Source organism: Megascapheus bottae, chromosome 30, assembly GCF_031878675.1.
Source record: "Megascapheus bottae isolate mThoBot1 chromosome 30, mThoBot2.hap1, whole genome shotgun sequence".
NCBI classification, from domain to species: domain Eukaryota; kingdom Metazoa; phylum Chordata; class Mammalia; order Rodentia; family Geomyidae; genus Megascapheus; species Megascapheus bottae.
Window position 1 is genome coordinate 12744559 of NC_143538.1, and position 24362 is coordinate 12768920.

Genomic DNA, 24362 nt, shown 5'->3' on the forward strand with positions numbered 1-24362 from the left:
ACAAGTGTGTATCACCCTCCTGGCCTGGTAGTTTTTTTTTTTTAAAGGTCTTTCCATTATGAAACTTAAAATTATACTAAGAAGCCACTTCACCTCTAGTGTTTGTTGGGCGTTGGTTTAGCTCCCTAGATCTCCAGCAAGGGGGGGGGGGGGACGACAAGAGGCCTACTGAGCATCTTTTAGCTCTGTGCCATGTACTTTTGTTCACTGTACAGGTGCTTTTGAGAATCCTCCCCACAGAAAATACTATGGACAAACATTTGTGTATATTACAGGGGTTCCTAGACCTTGACGATTCCCATAGGGACCCCACAGATGCCCCCAGATCACTGGAATGAGATGACGTGCTACCAGATGTTGTTTTGTTTTATTTTGTTTTGTCTTTTGCCATTCTGAGGCTTGAACTCAGGGCCTGAGTATGTCCCTTGAGCTTTTGTGCTCAAAGCTAGCACTCAACCACTTGAGCCACAGCTCCAGTTCTGGCTTTTTTGGTACTTGGTTAATTAAAGATATGCTTTGATTACTTTCCTGCCCATGCTAATGTTGAACCATGATCCTCAGTTCTCAGCCTCCTGACTAGCAAGGATTACAAGCCAGCTCCAGACCAGAAGTCAAACTACTCCTGGCAGGCCAAAGGTTCATGCAGCCAAGAACGCCCTCTAAGTTCCAGTCTTACGCATGCTCACCCAGGGGAGCTGTACACAATCTGTTCTGGTTCTGACAAGGGGAAGCCAGTGGAGAGTTCTCTGGAGTTATCTTTTTGGAGACTGTTTTGCCCAGCCCATTTATGTCTCAACTGTGGGCTCCCGGAGTCCTCGTGATGCCTGCCTTTAGCAAAGGCTACTGGAACCTTTGTGGAGAAGCAGTTGCCATGGCTACCTGGCTCTGAGAGTTAGCATCTTCTCCTTTCTGTGTGGTTTTCCCTCGTACTAAAGCCAGCAGCTGATGTCCTGGCATGCTGGTGGGCATCAAGGAAACTGCTGGATTTGGGTTGCTGTTACCTTTGTTGTTGATTATGTTTGAAAAGTGTCTGTGTGTGTGTGTGTGTGTGTGTGTGTGTGTGTGTGTGTTGTATATAAAGTAAAACTACCCCAAAAGATGAAAAATTAGGAGAGCTTGGGAGATATCCGATATGCATGTGTATTTTCTGTGCTGCAATTTTCAATTTTGAATTTTGGTCTGGTGGCTAAACTTGGCCTTACCCTTAGCCTAATTTTGGACCCATACATCAGATACCTTCTATAAGAAAAAAAATTGGCAAGCTCCATTTCATGTAGCACAAAAGCTCCAAGTACCAGGACTGCTCTAACCTGGATTGGATCTCAACAGGACTCAGGTGCCAGGGGTTCTGAGGGGCAGATGGCTGAGGCTGAACTGTGTGGCTTTACCCAGCCTGCTCTGAAAATAGAGAGCTAGAGCCTGCAGGCAACACAGACACACCAAGACCCCTGTGGTCCTGTCCAGATCTCTGTCCAAAACATTTAGCTCACACACCAGACGTGGATGAAGTCTGCAGAGAGATTGGGGCAGCCACTTAGGAGAAATTAAAGCCTTGCCCTTGCCTTGCTGACTAGTCTTATTTTTCCTATTCTCGAGAGGACGTTTTTGTTTTGTTTTTGCTGTAATGGAGTTTGAACTGAGGATTCATGTTTGCTACACAGGTCCGGTACTGCTGAACCACAACTCCCGCCCTGTTTTTTGCTGGTTATTATTGAAATTGGCTCTTTCTTCATAGATAATTTTAACTATTTTTCACTCACTTCCACTCCCCCCACCAACCCCAGCTGGAATGACAGGCCCACATCACGATAGCCAGCTTGTTCTGTTGAGATGGAGTTTCACAGACATTTCCCCCTGGATTGGCTGAGAACCTCCACCCTCCTGGTCTCAGCTTCCCACATAGCTAGGATGACAGGCATGAAACGCCAGCATCCAGCTTCAAATCTGCTTATCTCCAAAATGCTCCTGGGAGGAGAGCGACAACCACACCCCGCCCCCCCCCACCCCATGGGCTGTCAGTGTGCGGGGCCGTGGGCTTGTGATTGGGGTGTCACCTGGGGGAATCTGTGCTTCTGGGCAGGGGTGCTGCGTGCCTACAGGCCACCTAGCTGGTGAGCCCCACTCGGCCTCGCTGCCTTTGTCACCCTAAGCATGTGCCTCTGCCCCCCAGGCCAAGATGAATGCGATGTTGGAGACCACCGAGCTCCCGGCCGTGTTTGACGGGGTGAAGCTAGCCGCTGTGGCCGCCGCGCTGTACGTGATGGTCCGATGTCTGAACCTGAAGAGCCCCACTGCCCCACCCGACCTCTACTTCCAGGACTCGGGGCTCTCGCGGTTTCTGCTCAAGTCCTGTCCTCTTCTGACCAAAGAGTGAGTACCCCACGCACCTTCCTGTACCCCAGCCTCTGTAGGTCCACAAGGGGAGCAGAAAAGATTCTAGCCCTCTAGCAAATCCCCGTTGTCAGGCCTAGGAAAGAGAAGCCATGTCTACCTAAAGTAACTGACGAGCCACAAAGCACACGCCTGCGTTTGTGTCCCCAGTAATATAAAAAATAAAAACTGTACCAAGTGTGAGCTAAGAGAATGCTGTGGAGCAGGCGCCCGAGATGCCAGGTGGGCATCTTTTTTATTTATTTTTAACAACTTTTGATAAACCTAAGTGTTTAAAATCCTACAAGTTGAGATGCAAATGGAGGCAGGTTCACGCCCCCCCCTTGGTTCCTGAGAAGAGGAGATTCTGAAAGAACATGGGGAGGCTTGACTCTTGGCGCTAATCTTTGTGTCAGAAACCGTTGATGGTCCTCTTATAAACAACCGGAGACGTCCAGTCCCACATTCTGCATATGCTTTTCCCCCGCTTGGTACATGCTGTCCGTAATCCTATGGTGCCGCCCCCAAGCCAGGTCACTTCTGTTGAGATGGCCTCTGTCCACTGCCAGTCGTGGAGGAATGTGTGGTCCCACGTCCTCTCGAGTCACAGAATTCCTGTGTGCGTTTCTGCAGCGTCGTAGCAGGCTCCTCCTCGCCAATTGACTCAGAGGCTGGGTCATTTCTCGTGTCACATTAAGGATAAGGACACTGGGGATGTCCGGGAAGAGCTGCTTTCCTTGTTATCCACAGGGCAGTACCCAGGACACTTTGTCAGAGTGCAGGTGAGACACTGAGCAGTAAAAGCCTGCCACAAGGAGGGTCATTAGCAGGGCTGGGAACCGCCCCCCTGCAAGCTCCTTCCATGGCTTCTAATTCTAGCCCTCTGGGAGAGGCCACTGGCCTCTGATGTTCTGGGTTACATTTTCGTGATGGGCCTGCTTATTTGCGAGCAGGAAACATGCTAACACTGACAGGGTGACAGGGCGTCACCCAGCTGTGGAAGACCTTTCCTTGGAGGAAGGCTGGCCTTAGCTGGAAAGCTCCATTAGCTGATCTCCTGCCAGCGGCTGCGATTGCTGGGATAGCTCTGTATCCCTGGCTGTCAGGAGCCCCTCACCGTGACTTGTGCAAATCAGAACAAGCCTCCTTCTGTTCCGGGGGAGGGAGCACAGCACTTGCTGTGAAATGGGGGATGTTTTTCTCTGTCAGCACTAAAGTCAGTTTTTAAACCTCTTTTAAGAAATTTAAATTAAGCCCAAAGACAGATCCAAAAAATGCACCTTTTTATGTGTGAGTGTGTGAAGCTTTACTTTGGTGGGTAAAGTACTTCTTACTCACTTAGCAACAGGTCAGTATTTACCTAGTGATACAAATTTTTGTTCACAGGAAGTGTTTGCTTTTAGAGAAACAAGCAGACTAAAGCTCAGTTAGGAACCCTGGGTCGGGGGGTGGGGGTGGAATCTAGACAGTAGCAAAGTCTCCACCTGGTTTGGAATAAAAATTATAGTGCATACTCAATTTAAAAAAACTAGAAAACAAGGTGCAGAAAAATCCCTACCATTTTCCCAACCAGAGATAAGGTACCACTGCCACTGTGGTTATCTCTGTGTTATTTGCTTCTGTCTTTATCTCCAGAAGGCAAGGTACTGCTAGAGATCAGGCCCCAGGGCTAGGGAGAGCAGGTGCTCTGCCTCTGAGCTGTATCCCCAGCCTGCCTGGGGTTTTGCTGTTGCTCTTGGTTTTGGCATGCCAAGGTTTGAACCCAGGGCCGCGGGCCTGTGTGGTGGGTGCTCTACCAGTTTGCCACATCCCCCAGTGATTCTGCTGTGGTTTGTTGTTCAGGTAGCGTCTCTGGTACCACGTACATTGAAAAGGCCAGAAGTGGTGCTGTGGCTCAAGTGGTAGAGCTCTATCCTTGAGAAAGCCCAAGGACAGTGCTCAGACCCTGAGTTCAAGCCCCAGGAATGACCAAAAAAAAAAAAATTGAAGATGGAGCATAACAATATAGGACTTTCCTTTCTTGGTGTTTGAACAAAGGAATGCCTTTCCCTGAATAAATAAGCATGTGTCTTTATAATCAAGCAATAGTATTCAATAGCTGCTCTGCTTGCCTGGTCATTCTTTCCACCACACCTGCCTGCTCACAGGTAACAATGTTTCTTCTCATTTCTGCTTTGTCCATTGAAATCACCTCTCCACCCCTCCAGACCTTCTCCATTGCAAGGTGCTACCCATCTTTTGTCTCTACCTCTTTCTGCAAGACAGGAAAATGCACAGTCCCTACCTCCCCTCAGCTCTCTTCTGGAGAGCTGGAGAAAGGGGTTGTCTGAAGTTTCTGTGTTCCCTTGGCCCAGAACCGGTGCATGCTGGCATTTGAGATTTGATGTCAGAATAGTGATTTTCATTAAGGACATAGAAACGCAGAGAGAGGGGGAGAGAGAGAGAGAGAGAGAGAGAGAGAGAGAGAGAGAGAGAGAGAGAGAGAGAGAGAGAGAGAGAGAGAGAGAGAGAGAGAGAGATGGGCCTTTTGGTGACTTGCTGAAGAGATCACGTGTGGCCCTAAGCTGCGTTAGCCCTAGACATGGGATTGCGAGGGGGCACCTGAGCTGGCCAGGGCATGGGCTATTGAACTGATACTGGAGCAGCTGGCACGTGGAGTCCTGCTTTGCCTTCAGCCCCCATTGTCTGTCCTGTTGTTCTGTGGGCTGGTGAGGTAGGCACCAGGGTAAAGAAGTGATGCTCTGAGGCCGGGAGTGTGGCCTAGTGGCAGAGTGCTTGCCTAGCATGCATGAAGACCTGGGTTTGATTCCTCGGTACCACATACATAGCAAAAAGCTGGAAGTGGTGCTGAGGCTCAAGTGGTAGAGCGCTAGCCTTGAGAAAGTCCAAGGACAGTGCTCAGGCCCTGAGCTCAAGCCCAGGACTGGCAAAAAAAAAAAAAAAAATGATGCTCTGCCCCCCTCCCCTCCTACTCTGCCCCCAGTTCCATCATGTTCATTTGGCTGGACTTTGGCCTTGTCTTGGTGCCGTGCACCTGGCAGGGAGGCCTGCCACGCAGTGTGCCCTTTGGTCGCTGTGCCCTTTGATTCTGTTTGCTAGTGGGCAGACCACTGTCTCAGTCCCATAGTTGCTTCTTGGCCTGTTCCCTGTGCCATGATCCAGTGACAAGAGGCATCAGGTTGTAGCTGAGAGCCCCTGGTCTGCCGCTGGTCTGTAGGTGGTCTCAGAAAGGAAAGGGGCTGGGAGACTCCCTGGGGAGCCAGGGGTGTGCTGGACACTGGGCTGGAAAGGGCTGAGTCACCGGTAGCTTAGTGACAGAATGGAGAAGTGGCGGGGAGAGGCTGTCTGTGGGAGCCACACTCACACAGGTACCAGTGTGGCAACAGGAAACAACGGGAACACGTGGCTCACTCGCAGCTTCCGCTGACCTTGGCGTTTGCCTTTCACGGTAAAGGGAACTTTCTAGAACATTCATCTGTGTGGCAGAGTCTGGTGCCTCAGCTGGCCTGACTTCTCTCAGGAGTAGAGCTGTTGACCGTGTGAGCAAATGTTTGTGTTTCCACATCTCAGGAGAGCGCTGCCGCCTCCGGGCTGACCTGTCACCAGCGGCAGCTTCTGTGCAGTTCTTCCTTCCGCATGTCTGCTCCAGTCCTGCCTGAGATGCAGGACTTACTTCCCAGCAGTTTCTGTAACCAGTCAGGTCTCTGACCCGTGGCTCTTGCTACCCTTAGCTTTAGCCCGCCATCCTCTGCACAGCTTCTCTTCGAGACGCCTCTGGATGAGTGGCTTGCCCTCCTTCTCCTCCTGTTTCCCCTGAGCCCTTCCCTCCTGAGGCTCCCGTGTTGGTGTGAGGTCATCTAGACTGCTGGCCGTTGTCCTCAGCCCTCTCCCTGCCTGCATTGTGTCCCACCTGCCGGTCTTATGGACGAGGGCTCTCCCGCTTGTCTGTGGCTGCCAAGCTGGTGGGTGAAGAGTGATAACTCACTGTGATTTTCATTTGTATTTATTTGAGAGAAGAAGCTGTGTATTTCTTTTTTATACCTCTGAAAGGCATCGGTTGGAATCCCAGCCATCGATCTCACAGTCATTAGCCTGTTTTCTGGTCGTTTGCGAGTGGCTCTGTGTAGACCAGGGAAACGAGCCCTTTCCATATGAAGTGCAAATATTTGTTCCTGGCTTGTCATTTGTCTTTTTGACTGCCCATGGTAGTATTTGCCCTGTGGAGGTGGAGGTGTTCGTTTGGTTTTAAAATGTGCGTAGGCAAACATCTCTTATCATTTCTAGGTTTAGAGATTTGCTCAGAAAGATGGTTGGTACAGAATTATTTATTATTTTTTTCCAGCAGCGGCAGGATGTCATTTTTCTTTTGCAATGTTTGATCCTGCTGGAGTTTATCTTGATGTGACATACTGTTTATGCTGTTCTTTCTAGATGGACTTTTATTTTATTTTATTTTGCCTTCTTCACCCCATTTACTCAGATGCCACAAATCCCCCATCTAACTAACTGGAAATAGGCGTTGTGGTGGTTCCAGCCTTTTACACTGGAGATCCTGATCAGAGGCCACTAGCAGGTTGTACTTTTAGAGTCTGTGTGCAGGCAGTGGGCAGTGCAGGGTCCCTCAAGCACTCCTCTTTTTTGATAGTTTCCTTGCCCATGATCGCTAAATTCACTTTTTGGTACCAACTCTTGCATGCTCAGTTTTACTGCATTAAGTTTATAGGTAACATAGGGAGAAGCGACAGTTTGTGATGCCAAGTTTTCCATTCCAAGTTCATTTCTTCACGTCACTCAAACCCCAAGAGCTTTCTCAAGTTTCCACCTTAAGCTCCTGTCTCATGATTGTGAGAACTCTGGGAATAGGAATAGAGTCAGGTTTAGAGCGTGGCTTATTCATAACGATCTATATAATTACTGACAAGAACAGCATCATTTTTATTAAATATTTTAAGAACACCTGGGGTTTTTTCCCTCCTATCCTCATTGCTTGTCACTTTACAAGTTATTTTTTGTACGCTGAAGGACAGCAAGGTACCAAATAAAGTGTTAACATTGACTCCATGCAGGCATCTCTTTTTCGTGGGACTTGAATTCTGAGCCTGGGTGTTGTCCCTGTGCTCTTCCACTCAAGGTTACTGCCCTACTCCTGGAGCCACAGTGCCACTTCCAGTTCTCTCTGGTGGTTAGTGGAAGAATCTCATGGACTTTAGTGGCTGGGCTGGCTTTGAACAGCTATCCTCAGATCTCAGCCTTTTGAGTAGCTAGGATTACAGGCGTGAGGCACCATGCCTAGCTCAGGCATCTCTTAAAGTGTTCTCTAAAGAACTGGCCAGGTAGAGAATTCAGTAGCTTCCATGTAGCTCTTCCAGTTTCCCACTAGGAATTGAGGCTGGCCTCAGGAAATTTAAAATCCTTATCTTTTCTCCCCTTCCCTACCTGGCACAGAGTGAAGTAGCCTTAGGTAGGGGATTGGCCAGATTGGACTAGTGAGCTATTTTCATGACTGGTCCTGCAGTGGATGACATTGGTCAGTAAACCATAGTGTCCAGAGCAAGTGAGGGTCCACCCTAGAGAGGACTGGCCGAAGTCGTTCCCCCCCCCCCCAACTCCCGGCACAAGCCAGTCCTTGGGGCTGGTCTGGGAGCAGGAAGAAGGTTTGGTTTTTTGTTCTGTTTTGTTGTTTTTTTGTAAGTTGTGATGCTTTAGCTCATAGGCTGAACCCTATCCCTGAGCTTTTAAACGTAAGGCTAGTACTCTATCCCTTCAATCTATAGCACCACTTCTGGTTTTCTGGTGGTTAATTGGAGATAAGAGGCTCATAGACTTTCCTGCCTCCGCTGGCATTGGACCACAAGCCTCAGATCTCAGCCTTCTGAGTAGCTAGGACGACAGGTGTGAGCCACTGGTGCCTAGCTATAATGATTTTCTGTAGAGTAGTTTGTGTTCTTTAATAATGTTCTTTTGATTGGTTTTTATTACCAAAAGCAAACATTTAAATTTTTTTCTGGTTTTCTTTCAGCTTAAAAAAAAAAAAAAACCTGAGTTGAGACTGGGGATGTGGCTTAGTGGTAGAGTGCTTGCCTCGACTATATGAAGCCCTGGGTTCAACTCTTCAGTACCACATACAGAGAAAAGGCCAGAAGTGGTGCTGTGGCCCAAATGGTAGAGTGCTGGCCTTGAGCAAAAGAATCTCAGGAACAGTGCCCAGGCTGAGTTCAAGCCCCAGGGCTGGCAATAAGAAAAAAAAAGCCGGGAGTGTGGCCTAGTGGTGAGTGCTTGCCTAGCATGCATGAAGACCCAGGTTCAATTCCTTGGTACATGGAAAAAATCCAGAAGTGGTGCTGAGGCTCAAGTGGTAGCGCTCTAGCCTTAAGAAAGTCCAAGGACAGTGCTCGGGCCCTGCGCTCAACCCAAGACTGACAATAGTTTCATTTTCAAGGGAATTATGGCTCTTTTTAAAGTTCTTGGCTAATAGCTCACACAGGATGCACTTGGAGCAGAGCCGGCAGGCCCCATCCAGCTGCCCCCACTCCCTCACCATCCTGGACTTCAAAGGCAAGTTCAAGGACAAGACTTCAGTCTTGTTTCTTCAGGCTACTCTTGGTCATTTCAGGCAAGCGCAGCATGGTCTGCCTCTGCACTGGAATTTTCCTGCAGATCAAGAATAGAACACTGAGTGATAGCACACGTGAGTGTGGCAGTGTGGAGTGTCTGCCTGCAGTCCAAGGAAGGCTGTGTTCACAGCACACTTTGGCTGTGCTTATTAATGGTCTTTTGGGAAACTGTCCGTGAGATTCAACTTGTTTGTTCCTGAAGCTCTTGATGAAGTCCTTCCGAGCTGGGGCCAGCTAGCCCTAGTGCAGGAATGTGGCAGGAGAGGCTATGGTCCCGGGTTCCGGGCCTGTGGTAGGTAGCTCAGGCAGGTCTGGGCCCAGAAGGTAGGTACAAAATGTTCCCCTAAAGGCAAAGGGCTCTACTCCTTTCTGGCCTCCCAGCCTCCCACACAGAAGAAGGCCAGCTCAATTTTCTGACCAAGGGTTGCTCTCCATCCTCAGCTTGGTGAATCATGCACTGCTTAAAGCAGGATGAGGTGCTTCTCCAAACTACCCCTACTACCCCAAATCACCTCTGCCACCCCAAACCACCCCTGCCACCTCAAACCACCCCTGCCACCTTTCTGAAAGTACCTACATTCTCTCCTGCCCTCAAGGATAGACAAAAGATCCTTTTATTAACATTCTGGCCTTTGAGAAATACCTACCTTTGAATATTCAAATAATGACCTTCCAGAAGTATCAGAAGACAGATAGAGTTGTGAGACCCTTGTAAAACCGGAGAAGTAACTCTCTGATGAACTTTTCCGTGAACCATAGAGAAAGTTTCAATAAATCCAGTCAATAATCTGGACAGACATGATTTAATAGAACATTCTGACAACTGATCAGACAGAAGAAAAGAATATATATAAAGATTTTTTGGGGGCGGGGGGAAGGGGTTGGTTGGGGGACTTGAACTCTGGGCCTGGGCACTGTTCCTAAGCTCTTCAGCTCAAAGCTAATGCTCTACCACTTTGAGCCACACCACCACTTCTGGTTTTCTGGGTGGCTAGTTGGAGATAAGTTTCACATGATCCTCAGAACCCAGTCTCCTGAGTAACTAGAATTAAAAGCGAGAGCTACTGGTGCCTGGCTAAAAAGATTTTTTTTTAAATCTTTAGATCGTCCCTGTGATACTAGGTACAAGGGAGGTGGAGATGAGAAGGATCCCAGCCAGAACAAAATGCCAGCAAGACCCTATTTTATCCAATAGCTAGGCTTGACAGCATGCCTGTCTGTCATCCCAGCTCCCCTGGAAACATAAATAGGATCACAGTCCAGGATAGCCTGGACAAAATGAAGCTCTTATTCAAAAGATGAAAACAAAAAGGGCGAAAAGTATAGTTCAAATAGCAGAGCACTTTCCTAGTTAGCATAATGCCCTAAGTTCAAACCCCACGATCACCAAAACCAGGAGAGATGTTTGTGCACTTGACTTCTGTGTGGGAGAACTGGGGTTCCTTGCATGTGGCCTGGTAAGGGAGGTCCTGGACTGAGGCAGAGGCCTGCCCCCTGTCCTGCCTGGGTGACACCAGGCAGTCCAGGTCTGCTGGCTCCTGCGAGACGACCCCTGTGTGTGTGGTGAGGCACTTCTGATGGGGTAAAAAGCTCACCCCTTGCTTCTCTCCTGGGCCCTGTGGCTCTTTCCACCGGGCTCCCCAGCCTGTCATGTGTTTGTAAAGACCCAGCAGCACCCCAGTCTCATTCTCTTCTTTATGTGGTAGTCACACTTAGGTCTTATTGCTCTCACCAAAGTGTCCTCTCCAAGAGAAACCAAAAATGCCAAGGTGTAGCTACGGATGGGCAGGACGGGCATCCGGCCCCCGGGAGGACTGGCCCATGAGGACTCCCATGTGCCAAGCCCTGTACCTACTTGGCAGAGGCTGGATGTGCCACTAGCTATCAAGTAGCTTGATTTGCAGCCAAGGACCAGGTCCCACAAGGAAGAAATGGTTACACACTGGTTTGGCACAAAGAGAAGCTTTAGTTGACTTTCCTTTTTACCTCTGTTTCTACAGCCTGGCAGCCGTCTTATCCCTAACCCACCTTCCCAGAGGCTGTGCGCGTGCACGTGTATGTGATCTGCCCAGAGCCGTGTGTGCAGTTGTGTGTGTCTGGGGATGTGGGTGGAGGAAGTGCAGGTTTTCCTGTGCTGTCTTTCCCCCTGGGAAGCCAGATGTTGGTTATAAATAGGCTCCAGCAGAGAAGGGCAGGCAGGCCTCTATGTTTTGTGGTCCAGCTTGTATCTTGGTAACAGGGCTTTATTAGCCATGCCAGACAGCATGGCACGTGGACTGGTAAAGAAGCAGAGAGCATCTTTCCTGCTCTCAGAGAGTCAGCCAAGCATGCCCAAGGCCTTTAAAACACGTCCATGTGCAAGTCAGTGTGTCAGACCAGCATTCTGCAGAACACAAAGAAAGCCTGGAGATAAGTGATATGAACAGGAAAATAGCCGGTATACCCCACTTGAGTATGTGCATTCCTCAAGCTCAGTTTTATAAATCCTGCTGTGATGTCGTTGTGAAGTTAATTAAAAACAGTGTTTTATCAGTAGGTGGTGGTGTCATAAATTAAAGACTGGAGATGGCTGCTGTGCATGATTGACTGTACATTGAACAGAGAAAGTCCCAGTGGTTCTGAGGCAGTGGTTTCCTAACATGATGGTTCACATGAACACACATGCTCACACAGGGGACAGATGGCCTGCCTGCCAGGGAAGGACAGTGAGCTCCTCTCTCCTAGACAGAGTAAATTTGATCCCTCCCTTCTGTGGTGACATGACACACACCTTGGAGATTCATTCTTTCTTACTGTGAGGAGATTAAATGGTCTGGAAAAAGGAAGTAGCCAAAAACTAGTCACATATTAGCCAAATTTATGTTATTATGGTTCATACCGTATTGTAAATTACGTATGTATTTGTATCTTTGTTATTTTAGCTAATTTTTTTAATCAGCATACATCGTTTTGTTTTATTGAGACAAGATCTTTAAAAAACTAAAGTTGGCCCCAAACTCTTCATCCTCCGTTCTCCATCTTCAAAATGCTGAGACTCCAACTGTGTGTCACCATGCCTGGCTTCCAATTGGTGTCATTTTTATAAGGTTGCTTTTGTTACTGTCATAATCAGGGCAGCTCTTATAAACACCTTCGTCTGTCTCCCAAGGCCGAGGTTCCGTGCTGACAGACGCACCTGTCATGGTGCTCTGGCAAGTGGACTCTCAGTCTTAAAATCCTCTTCTTCTCATCCCCACCCCTCAGAGGAAGCTTGTCTGGGAACGGGCTTGCCTTCTCTTAAGTTTGGGTGCGTGTTAAGAACATGCAGACAAAAAGAGGGGGATGAGCTTCTGAATGATCCAGACCCCAGGGCACTGTCAGGCCTGAACTGGCAAGTAGGTGAAGGTGGATCATTAATAAACACCGCTGTGACACAAACAGGGAGGAGCACTTGATGCCATGGCCGTGGTGTATTCTAGGGAGCTGTGTCTGTAAGACACGTCCTGGCCGGCCATCCAGTTGGATGGGAGGCCGTGGAGAGGAACCCACGGCAGTCAGCATAAGTGGGGTTGCCATGTACTGTGACCACGAACCCTCACCACTTCCTCCTTGTGACTGGAGCACCCCCTTTCCCTGTCGATGATGTCACAGGCCAGTGGAAAGGGGGAGGGTTGGCCAGGCTCCATTAACCTCCAATCACGCCTTTCTGCAGTTCTACCACATTCTCAGGGGCATACAGTGGCCGTCCTCTAGTCTACACCCCAACTGCTTTTGGAAGAGTCTCTATCCCTTCTGGGTGTAGCTGAGCGCAGCGGTTTTAGGCTAATGGGGTAAACTCTGCAGCTGTGGCCTCTCATTAGCAAACTAGAAAGAAGTGAGAATTGACTGCGGGTAGACAGCTACTTTATATATGTTCGTTCATTCCGTGTTAATGAGGCCAGCTTTGTCGAGTGAGAATGTGTTCAAAGTATTTTGCTCGCTCGCTGTTTTGTCATGGAGCTCACTGGAGGTGACTTATACCCAGACTTTGGAATCTTTCCTTGATGAGCCCGTCGGATGTCCTCGTGGTAGATGTAATAACCCACGGAGCAAAAGGGGAAAGCATGGCCTGGGTGTCAGGCGGTGACTCACATTCGTGTGTATTCCCAGTGTACCAGTGTTCAAGGAACGTGAGAAACTGACCCCTTTGCCCCTCCCTTCTCAGATACATTCCCCCGTTGATCTGGGGGAAGAGTGGACACATCCAGACGGCCTTGTATGGGAAGATGGGAAGAGTGCGGTCACCACACCCTTACGGACACCGGAAGTTTATCACCATGTCCGATGGAGCCACCTCCACGTTCGACCTCTTTGAGCCCTTGGCTGAGCATTGTCTTGGAGGTGAGCTGCCACTCAAAGAGCGGGGCTGGAGGGGAGGGCGGGCAAGGTGGAAATGCCACACCCCATCAGATGATAGCCAGGACATCATCTGGATGACATCAGGGATGTGTCATGATATCCGGTAGTCTGCTGAGATTAGACCCAGCGTGGGCCCTCAAGTCCATGGAGAGAAAGCTGTGCAGCGATCCCCAGGAAACTGGAGAATTGTTTTAATCCAGGAACCTCGTTTAAGGGGAGTGGGGAGAGCATGGAGCCCCGGTTCCCCAGAACCAGGCCCGTCAATGTGAGGCGCAGAGGCTAGGTGTTTCATCTATGCTGTTGGTTCAGTCTCCTTCATGGCCCTGTGAGATAGCCCACGTCACTGCCAAGAGCTTAGAGAAGCCACTGAGTGGAACGGACAATGGCCTCAGGGCCCCTGTGCATAGGCTTCCTTGGACAGAAAGACACATTAAAGCCATATTTACCACACATGGGTCAGGGACACCCATTGCAAAGAAACAACTCAGTTTGCAATGGCAATTCCATTGCTTGCCGGCATTTCCCCCCCCGCTCTGTGTAATACACATGCCTCATCAAATGCCTCGTGGTGAGGATGCTGAGGAAGTGGGTGAGAGGCCCACATCATTCTGAACGCAGTTCCTAGAGAAGAGGACGTCTTTTGCTTATTCAAAGGCACCTAGTTTGTTTTAGAAATGTAATCATTTGTATCATTTGCATGAAAGACAGTAAGTGCATTCTAGATCACTTGAGGTAAGGAATGACTGAGTCAGTACTAAGGTCCCTCTTACGCTTCCACTGTCCCCAGACCTTCTCGTGGCTGTGTTTTCTTGTTATCAGGCCTCAGCTCAGATGTCAGCTCTTGTCGGGGGGAGCCCCTGACCCTCCCCAGTTAAATAGCATTTCCTTCCTGATAGCTCCCTCACTCCTTCCTGCTTCTGGTCTTCCTGGCACCTGCCACTCTAAACGTGTGTGTGTGTGTGTGTGTGTGTGTGGTCCTCCTACTGGAATTCAGGAACCCCCTAAGTTCAGAACTAGGGGCTCAAAGTAAACAGTCGCAAAGGAATGAATAAATGAATAGAGTAGCTGTTCATGTTGTGTTTATAAATCCTGTAGCTGCTCTTTCAAATATTTATTTCTCTAGTATACTGGGTTAAATGTATTTTTTTCCTCTTGTTTCTCATGAAAGTAGGTTTCATGTGGCCATGTGCTCCTCCTAGTGCAGCTAGAAAGGGAAATGCCGGTTCTTCCCATAACCCCTGTGGCAGGAAGACCGAGGCAGGCACTTCCAGGAAAGGCAGCACCCACCCAAAAATGCTCGAGGAAAAGCACCTTTTTCTTCTACGTACGATGACTACCAAAGGACTAAGTCCTCGTTTTAGAAAACAGATACAACACAGAACACATAAAAAGAAAATGAGAGGGAGGAAAAGTAGGAAGGGGTAACAATGTTCAAAAAGTAATGTACCCACTACCTGACTAATGTTACCATAACTGCTCTGTATGTCACCTCGACAATAAAATAAAATAAAATAAATAGAACAGAAAATGAGGTACCCTTACCCACCACCTGGCTCTCCAAGTTACTGTCCATGCTGACCGAGTCCACAAAGCCTCCACGACCCCTGTCTCCACCCTGCAGATGACGTCACCATGGTTATCTGCCCTGGCATCGCCAACCACAGCGAGAAACAGTACATCCGCACCTTCGTGGACTACGCCCAGAAAAACGGCTATCGGTGTGCGGTGCTCAACCACCTCGGCGCCCTCCCCAACATCGAGCTGACCTCGCCACGCATGTTCACCTACGGTGAGTGGGGACACCCCTCCCCTGGGTCCACGGAGGTACTCCACCGCCTCTGCCAGGTCATCCTCCAGAGACAGTAGTGGAAGGGCTCTCAAGCAAGCTCCAGAGCAGGACTAGAAGCCAGGGAGATGGGTGGCCGAGCCTCGCCCTGGGCCACTCTGTCATTGACACTGGTCCTCAGGGCTCTGGGGCTGGCAGGGAAGGGAACCTGCTGCCTTAGAAGCAAGTGCACTTCCACCTTCCTTGAGATCAGAAGGTGGCTCTCATGGCTGGGCAGATGCTTCCAGAAGGCCTGTGTGAGCTGAGGCTCAGGACTCTTCCATCCTGATTCTTATGAGCCCTCCCTGCAGATAGGATCCGCACCCAGAAATAACAAACACATGAGATTAGGCGGAAACACGCTGGGATGTTTGTGAGCGGGTAAGTTAGAGCATGTTTTAGTGGTAAACAATTGAACGTCATACCATCCACCCTGTTTCCACTGATACGTTTGCAGTTTGTACTTTGCTTCATTCACAGTGGATATGTCTGTGGTGACTTGCTCAAATCACCTCAAGGTCGCCTTCGTGATGCTGTAGAGTCACTACATTTAGTCATGTAAGAGGCACGTTGCTATATGGCTCTTGTGGTTGATCTAACTCATCCTCTCTGTAGGTTGTGTAGGGTTATTTAACATTCTTCTTTTGCATTTTAAGAGCAAGGCTGTAAGTACCGTGCACATCGAATCGTTTCTCAGTAACCTCTTTGGAGTAAGTGTCCAGTAGCATTACAGAGTTGGCATTTTTAGGTGTATTTGTCCGATTGTCCTCCTGCAGTGGTTTCCTGTGTGCTACCGTTAGTGAGCCGCACGGTCCTATCCCATCCTGAGCCAACGGAGTCCCTGGACCAAGGGTCCAGAAACTCCAGTGCCTCCGGAGAGCTGCCCCCTGTGGCCTTCAGGGCTTCTCCCTGTCATTTGGGTCTCATCCTTTCACAGAGCCCTTCACTGCCCCCCACTACGTAACGTCCCCCCACTCCCCCACTGAGTCATTCCACCCAGTGCTTCTCACATGTCCTCCTGGGCACTTGATGTGAAATTATGGGCTGGCGTTGGTAAGTTGTGTTTGTGCACATGCTCACTGGCTGTCTGTCCATCCCAGAAATCCACTCCACGAGAGCAGGGGTCTTCTTGCTTCCTGCTGTAGCTCCCTGTGCCCACAGAAAGGGCCCACAGAAAGGGTCTTTTTCTGTCCGGGACTGCTGTGTGCTGACAGACCGAAGCCCTGGGTGGTAGACGTGAAGTGTGTTTGTGGACATAGGGTGACACTTCGCAAGCAAAGTTTGTCAAGAAATTGTGCCCAGCTTTGCTGCTGTGATGAGACATGCTTGACCGCAGATGTCGGGCCTGGAATTTCCTAAACATGTCCTTGGGCACTGGTACAAATGTGGTGGGGTTCCACCGGCCTCACTAATGAGGCCAGATGGCATGGAGTTGTGTTTGACCCTCTGCTTCTGAGGTGGGTGTTAATTAGTGTCCCCATCTCACAGGCTGAGGCGAGTTAAATCTCGTCTTGTGTCCTGTGACTGGTAAGTAGCATTTAAATGGCCTGGCTCTTGCCCCAGCCCCAGTTCTCTGTTTCCTCCTTAGAACTCTATCCATTGGGCTATAGAGAGATGGGGGTGTCGGAGCATTTTAAACCATTTTCCTCTGCCTTGGTGGTAGGTAGACATTGCTGTTTTCATTGACAGTGGTCTCTGACGTGGCACTTGCGGTTACCCAGCATCCTAATATTCCACGCCGTGTGTGAGTCAGTTCTCCTGGCCCACAAAAAAAGGAAATCAGGCCCAGATCACAAAGCCAAGGACTGCACCACCCAGGTTGTGCAAACCGAGCACTCTAGCCATCCTTGAAGCAGCCATATTCTGACCGGCAGGCTGCGGTGCCTCTCCTGTAAGAGACACGTGCTGCTGTGTCCTCTAAGGAGTGAGGACAGCCAGAGAGCATCCTGGAGCTTCTGGAACAGAGACGGGCCAGAGGCTCAAGCAAGGGGGCAAGGGGACAGATCCTCTGATCTTTCTTTTTTTTTTTTAATGTATTTTTTATTGTAATTAATAGAAGGGTTACATGATATTTGCCAGATAAATGGTGCCTTAATTCCCACACATTGATACCCTTTCACATGTCATGGTCCCCATTTCCCTTCCCCCTCCCCCACCCCTCATCTTTTTTTCCCCTGTTCCCTATCCAATTTCAGATAACCAAATACAAATATATCCGATATTCTGATCTTTCTTTTATCCTCCATTGTCCAGACATCTGCAGGCCCAGCCTCTGGAGTGAAAAAATGCAGGCATGCGTTCTAGTCCCTGCCTCCATCTGACTGAGCAGGCGAGCGGTGCACAACCACAGGCCCAGAGCAGGGTGGAGGAGAAGCCGCCATGGCTTCTACATCCCAGTATGGATGGTGCCCTTAGCACATTGAGGACTTTCGTAAGAGGCAGAGCTTAAAGTTCTCATTGTGTTTCTGAGCTCAACAAGCTAATGTGCCGGGCCAGGAGGGGCTGTCACTTGATTCCCACTGGGCTTACGGAATGACCCACATGCTTTTACTTATGAGACATCAGTGCAATAGGTGGGCCTGTGTGTGGTTCCACCCGCCCTGGTCATGCGGGCACCTGACTCAAGCTTCCCCTCCCAGGGCCCCACCCATGCCTGGCGTGGAGAGCACAGGGGTGACTCAGCTCCGCACATAGGCATGCTGCGTCTCTGGGTCCCTGCATTTTAGCCTGCTTAGTCATGTTTGTGGCATTTAGAGAAAGGGTTTTTAAAATAGCTTTCAGAAAACCTTTTCCTTGTCTTTCTTTGGGGGCTGGAAGAAAAAGCGAGGAGTGTTTCCTGTTCTCAGCAGCTCTCCTTCCCAAACAGCCCTGCCATTCCTTCTGGAAGTCGAGCTAGAATCTCCTGTGTAGCCTTGTCTTTGAAACACTGCAGCAAGATCGGATGTCTAATCTTGTTACTGTGCTAATCCCAGAAGGATTAAACACATAGATCCTCATTAACCACCTCCCGGTATTAAGACCAGACTACTGGTCTTAATAACAAACTAGGGGGGCCTCCCAGGCCCTGAGAGAGGTGGAGATCTCAGTCCAGAAGGTTAGTCTTGTCTATCCTTTCCCTGGGACAGGTGACAGCTCTTCTCCACCCTCTCACCCCCTAGAGTTTGAAGTAGAGTTTGAACTCAGGGCCTTGCACTTGCTAAGCAAGTGCTCTATTGCTTGAGACAAGCTTCAGCCCTGGCATTTTTGGTTTTTGAAGACAGTCTCACTATAGAGGCCAGGCTGGCCTTGAACTCACAATCCTCCTACCCCAGCCTCCTGAGTGCCAGGATGACAGGTGCGCAACACCACAACCAACCCAGATATGTCTGCTCTTTGCAGAACACCCAGCAAGTTGTCCAGTGTCAGGCAGGACCTTATCTCCAAATCAGACATACTTGGTTTCATTACCCAGGGTCCCCCCTCCCCGCCCCCCCACCTGCAAGAGCCTAGAGCATTACCTGTCATTGCTGCTTGAGGTGTAGTAAGTGCAGGTTTTGTCACTGCCCCACTGGCACCCAACACCTGCTGGAGGGCTCAGATAATTAGCTTCAAAGACAAAATGGGTCAGAAAAGAATCAGAGGAGAGTAAGACTTAGCAGCCAGACAGTAAGTTGAGCAGAACTGTTACTTCTGGGGACTTGTGATGTAAGCCAGGTTAGACATGAGTCCAGATACAGTGCTCTGCCTCTCAGGTGTATGTGAACTGAGCAGAGGCCTGGCATGCTGCATCTCTCCTTTCCTTCATCCATTCCTTTAGGTCACGTCACCCAAGTGGCCCCAGGTGCCTGGCTTCAGATACAGCCTCTTTATGGAGTGTGTAATTTAGAAGACACAAAAAGCCAAAGCATTCAAATAATGCCACAGTCAAAATATAGCTGAGTGACACAGTGACCTAAGGGGGATGAAAATCTGGCCTTTCTCATTCTGAACTGCAAGGCTAAGGTTTCCTCTAGGCCCAGGACCCTTCCGAGGTCTGTCACCAGAATCCACTCTCATCAAGACTCACTGCGAGCTGCACACTGTCCCAGCCTCTTCTTGACCCAGGAGGGCAAAGCGGGCAGCCTGTGATTTAGTCAGGAGACAAAACCTAGGTGGACAAAATCACCATGAGGTTTCCCACGTGTACACGTTGTTAAAAGGGAAGACCCAGGAAGCCTGCATGCGTCAGTAATTAGGCATATTGCAGAGCCCCTGATATCACAAGGAAGGGTAGAAGAGACACCTCCTACCCCATCTTTTATTATTTGATTTCTGTACTATTACATCAGTTACCCGCTGGAAAGAAAGCAGACGCCAGGCCATCCGCCTCTCAGTGGGGCACAGGATGGGCCCCTTCCTAACACCCTGTGCGCTGTGGGGTGTGCTAGGCTCCTTCACCTGGGTACGGCCATGGATCTCTCCCCGGAGTGAAGCTATAGAAGCGGAGCTGGCGTGACTCCACCACATCCCAGCGGATCCAGCTGAGATCACCCCTCCATTCAGAGCCTCTCCCTCCACCTCACCCGCCCCCAACCCCGTGGCCTCCCTCAGCACCCCAGCCCTGCGTCCCCAGGGACATTTTACACATGGCGGTCCCCCCGGGGCTGGCGTTCATCTCTCCTGCCCTCCCCATGGCTGCCATCCTCTCCAGACCTTGCTGGATTCGGGGTTCACTCCGTACGTGAGTGTGGCCTCCCTGCCTGTCACCTAAAGCCTTTGCCCGTGCTGTCGTGTACATGCGCGCGTGAGCACGGACGCGCGCGCCCAGAATGCCTGTGCTGTTGCCATGACCGTCAAAGCAGGTCTCTCGTGACCTGTCTTAAATCTGCACTGCCCACTCCTGGTTCTTGGGGTGCTGGGGCACCGCAGGATTGGCGTGTGCCCGTGTCGCAGCATGCAGGCGCTGGCTCGTCTCTGTCGCGAGCCTCCAGCTTGTGGTCCGGCGGCGTGACTGACCAGGCGGCCTCACCCTTCTGCCCACAGGCTGCACGTGGGAGTTCGGAGCCATGGTGAACTACATCAGGAAGACGTACCCTCTGACCCAGCTGGTCGTCGTGGGCTTCAGCCTCGGGGGAAACATCGTGTGCAAGTACTTGGGGGAGACCCAGGCCAACCAAGAGAAGGTCCTGTGCTGCGTCAGCGTGTGCCAGGGCTACAGCGCCCTGAGGTGAGCCTCTCCCCACCCGCTCCTCAGTGAGCCCGAGCCAGGGCGGGGGGGGGTGTCACTGTGAGGGGTACTAAGCAGGGCAGCATGGGGGCTGGTGGGAGAACTCAGCACCTGACCCCCAGGCCCTCCTCCATCCCCAGTGGAGTCTCAGGTGGCGTCAGGAAAGGGTCTGTGAATCCCTCAGCTTTGAGGATTCCTCTCAGTCGTCCCAGCCCTCCTCTCAGAGGGCCTGACCCACAGGGAAGGCTTCCCCTCGTCTCCTGCCGGCAGGACTGCCCTTCCCAGCAGGGTAATGCCAGTCCATGGTGCCTGCCCCGCCCCCCCCCCAGGACCTCTGCAGTCACCAGGCACAGTCTTCAGATGCATGCAATGTTTTTCCTTCATGAAAATGTCTCTCATGTCACCAGTGGGAGCAGCCAGTCACTCAAGATCTCTTGAAGAGATCCAAAGTTGCACAAGAAAGAAACAGAAAACATGCGGGATCCTTAAAGCTGCAAGAACCCTTCAGTCTTACCTTCCACACTGCAAGAAGGCCTATTTTGTCATTTTCCAATAGGAAAGGCAGTCTGTACTTCTAAAGTGCTTCAACTTGAAGCCAACCTGGAAAAAAAAAAATTTAGTGAGACTCAATCTTCACCAATGGCTAAACACAGCAGACAATACCTACCACCCAGCCACGTGTAGGAGCACAAAAAAGGAGGATCACAGTTCAGGACAGCTCGGGCATAAAGCAAGCTCCTATCTCATAGACAAGCAACACACAGAGCTGGCAGAACAGCTCTAGTAGTACAGCGCCTACTCAGTGCAAGGCCCTGATTTCAAACTCTAGTACTGCCCTCCTCTTTCTCACCCCCCCCCAAAAAAAAATACCAGGCTACCACCAGATCCAGGGTCAGGGCCTTGAGAGCCAGGTGTGGGAACTTCTGCACTTATCTGACAGCTAGCTGGCCAATCGCCAGATTCCCTTCCTAGCACAGCTGACCAGGTGGGTTATTCCTCTTTTCCTTGTCATTCTGTTGCAATGGCGCCATCTGCTGTTGGCAGGCACGTATGCAGTGTTGTTAAGCACAGCTCCCTCCCTGTAGCTCCCGTCCTCCCTGCAGCTCCCGTCCCCTCAACCAGCTCGGCTGAGGGAACTGAGGCCAGTTCCTTCCTTTCAGCCAGTATAGCTTTTCCTTCCCACCCCATGTCAGTGACCTCCTTGGGCTCCCTATCTGAGCCCTCCCCTCTAGCCTAGCTAGAGTTAATCAAGGGCCCACTACCTATTTTCTATTGTTTGAAAAGTCTAGCTAAGCCAGCTCACCTTTTTATTTTATGCCAAGGGGTGCTGCAAATACCCCCCCAAAAAATTATATGGTGTCCCGCAGACTCAGCTGAAGCGGCTGCCAGCCTGCCCTGGAGTGTGCGTGCTCAGTTACGTGGAAGTAGGTGGTGAAGATGCTTGGTTGTAAGATTATCCATTGCAGAGCCGCAGGACAGATGGGGAGGGAGGGAGATGGGGCGGGAGGAGGAAGTGAGTTCCCCACTGGTTCATCAGCTAGACACCCTCCAGTCCTCGGACCCTGCCCCAAACAAGGCAGAGGAGTGCCCTGCCCTGGCCCAGCTTAGGGAAGGGGGCAGGGGAGCTTTTCTGAACTGGAGGCCACTAAAATCAACTGAACTCATCCTAAAGCCCGCATTGCAGAGAGAGCCAATAGTTGCGTAACTAAAATAAAGCATTTTATCCATCGATGAAATGAGGTGGAGATGGAGGAGATCAAGATGTGAGGCCAGCCGAGGCCAAAAGCTAGCCGGTTTGGCCATCAGGCTCTGATGACTGCCCCGGCTCACTGTGCTCTTCCAGGGCCCAGGAGACCTTCATGCAGTGGGACCAGTGCCGGCGCTTCTACAACTTCCTCATGGCCGACAACATGAAGAAGATCATCCTCTCACACAGGTGCCACCCTTCCCCTCCGCCCATGACACAGCTCACCAAGAGTCCCTGAAACCCAGAGCCCACATTCTCCAGTGGGGGGGGGGGGGAAGCAGCAAGACAGAGAGCCATGTGTTCCCAGAACTCAGGAGACTGAGGCGGGAAGATGTCAGCCTAGCCACAGAGCAAGGTCCAGGCCAGCCTGGACTATCAAAACTCTGCTTCAAAAGAAGCAAAAATGAAAACAGGTGTGTGCCAACTTGCTGACTACCCTGGTGACTTGGTTAGAACCAAATTCATCTGAGTTATCCATTTGCCAAGCCACTTTCTGCAGTCATAATTCCCCTTAAAAGAGCACAGTAAAACACTTCTGTTATCCCAGCTCTGCAGGAGACACAAGCAGTCTAGACCACCCTCAAGCAAAACCTTGAGACCCTCTCAAAATAAAATGAAAATAAAGCGAAGAGGTCTAAGGGTGTGACTTAAGTGGTAGACCTAGCCTGGTGTGCACGGGGTTCCAGCCTCAGTACCCCAAACAACCTAAATCCCGCTAAGCCAACACAGGACCCATGTCCACTAGAACCCACTAGAACAGCCCCGAGGCAGCCTGACCTGTCACCCTCCCTTCCCGAAGCCTGGGCTAGCCCTGGGGCTTTAACCAAGTGGCCTGGTGACTGGGAGGGTCTGGGGCCAGGCCCCCTGATATTTGTCACACCCACTCTGCCTCCCCTGCTGGGCCCAACCCCTGGAGCAGAGCCCCGCAGAGAGGATTTTATGAGGACCACCACTGGCTTCACGTGTGTGTGCACCCCTCCTCCTTCCAGCTCCCCTGGGCATGTCCGGCCTCCCTCAGACCCTCCCCCTCTCAGGAGTCTCCTTTCTGTCCTGCCAGCTCCCTGGCTGCTCCTTCGAGGCCCATCTCAGCGTCTCCTCCACCCCCTGGCTTCTCCACGCGTCTCCTCCACCCCCTGGCTTCTCCAGGCTGTATGAATCTGAGCCTGGGTTTGGGAAACCCACTATGAGAGCTGGGAGGACCCCATCGGTTTTTGTGTCTCCTTCCAGACAAGCTCTTTTTGGAGACCATGTGAAGAAGCCCCAGAGCCTGGAGGACACAGACTTGAGCCGGCTCTACACAGCCACCTCCCTGACGCAGATCGATGACAATGTGATGAGGTGGGTGGAAGGCACCCGCCCCTTTGGGGGAGGGCTCTTCAGCTGCCCCACCCAGCACCCGGCTTGGAGTTGGCTTATTGGCATATCAGAGCCACCAGTGTTGGTTCATAACCAACACTGGATGTAGCATATCCAGTGCTCCTGCCTCTCCCCTCGACTCTGCCACCTGTAGATGACATGTGTCAGTACAGGAGCCAAAGCAATCTCCTGCCCAGACCTGAGGGTGACCACTGCAGCGTGCTGACTGGTGGCTTTGCCTTGTTTTTTCCAGGAAGTTCCATGGCTATAACTCCCTGAAGGAGTACTATGAGGAGGAGAGCTGCATGAGGTACCTGCACAGGGTGAGTGACTGGGCCCGCTCAATGCATGTCCCTCATTACTTCCCTGCTCCAGGCCCACCCAGAATCTGGCTTTAACTGCTCCGTTCCAGTATTTTACTTATAGTGAGTGTGTGTGTGTGTGTGTGTGTGTGTGTGTGTGTGTGTGTGTGTGTGTGTGTGTACTTGGAATTTGTCTGGAGCCTAAGTCCCTCCCTCTGTGACCACCACCCACTAACCCCAGGGCCTGCCACTCACACCACCCTGCGCCCTGGACCTATAGGGAGCCTGGAAATTACTGCCATGCCTGAGTGCTTCTTAAACTTCCTCTGGTGGCACACTATTGCCTGGGCCCTGGTCTCACAGGGTTCATTTAGGTCTCATGCTAGCCTGGGCCTTTTGTTGTTGTTTTGCCATGGTTGTTTTGCCATGGTATATCTTATCAACAGGGTACAACAGATTATAGACTCCGAATCTTTGAATTCCTCTACGACTGGAACAGGCAATGACAGGCGGGCAGGCAGAGAGGTCTAGTGGTGGATTCGGGTGTGGCCTCAGTGCCCGTGATCCTGGAGGGCTCCCATGTTTC

At 50.7% G+C, this 24362-nt stretch overlaps 1 protein-coding gene across 1 annotated transcript in view; it reads left to right on the top strand.

Annotated features, from left to right (window-relative positions):
* The window catches only part of Abhd2 (abhydrolase domain containing 2, acylglycerol lipase), a 46189-nt gene that overhangs the window by 17121 nt on the left and 4706 nt on the right, over positions 1 to 24362 (top strand). Inside the window, exons 3-9 of the mRNA XM_090321709.1 lie at positions 2171 to 2370; positions 13168 to 13343; positions 14983 to 15150; positions 20188 to 20371; positions 22215 to 22307; positions 23346 to 23456; positions 23728 to 23797. Coding sequence (XP_090177835.1) covers positions 2177 to 2370; positions 13168 to 13343; positions 14983 to 15150; positions 20188 to 20371; positions 22215 to 22307; positions 23346 to 23456; positions 23728 to 23797 — 996 coding nt within the window. The 5' untranslated portion in view covers positions 2171 to 2176. The remainder of the gene's footprint in view (positions 1 to 2170; positions 2371 to 13167; positions 13344 to 14982; positions 15151 to 20187; positions 20372 to 22214; positions 22308 to 23345; positions 23457 to 23727; positions 23798 to 24362) is intronic.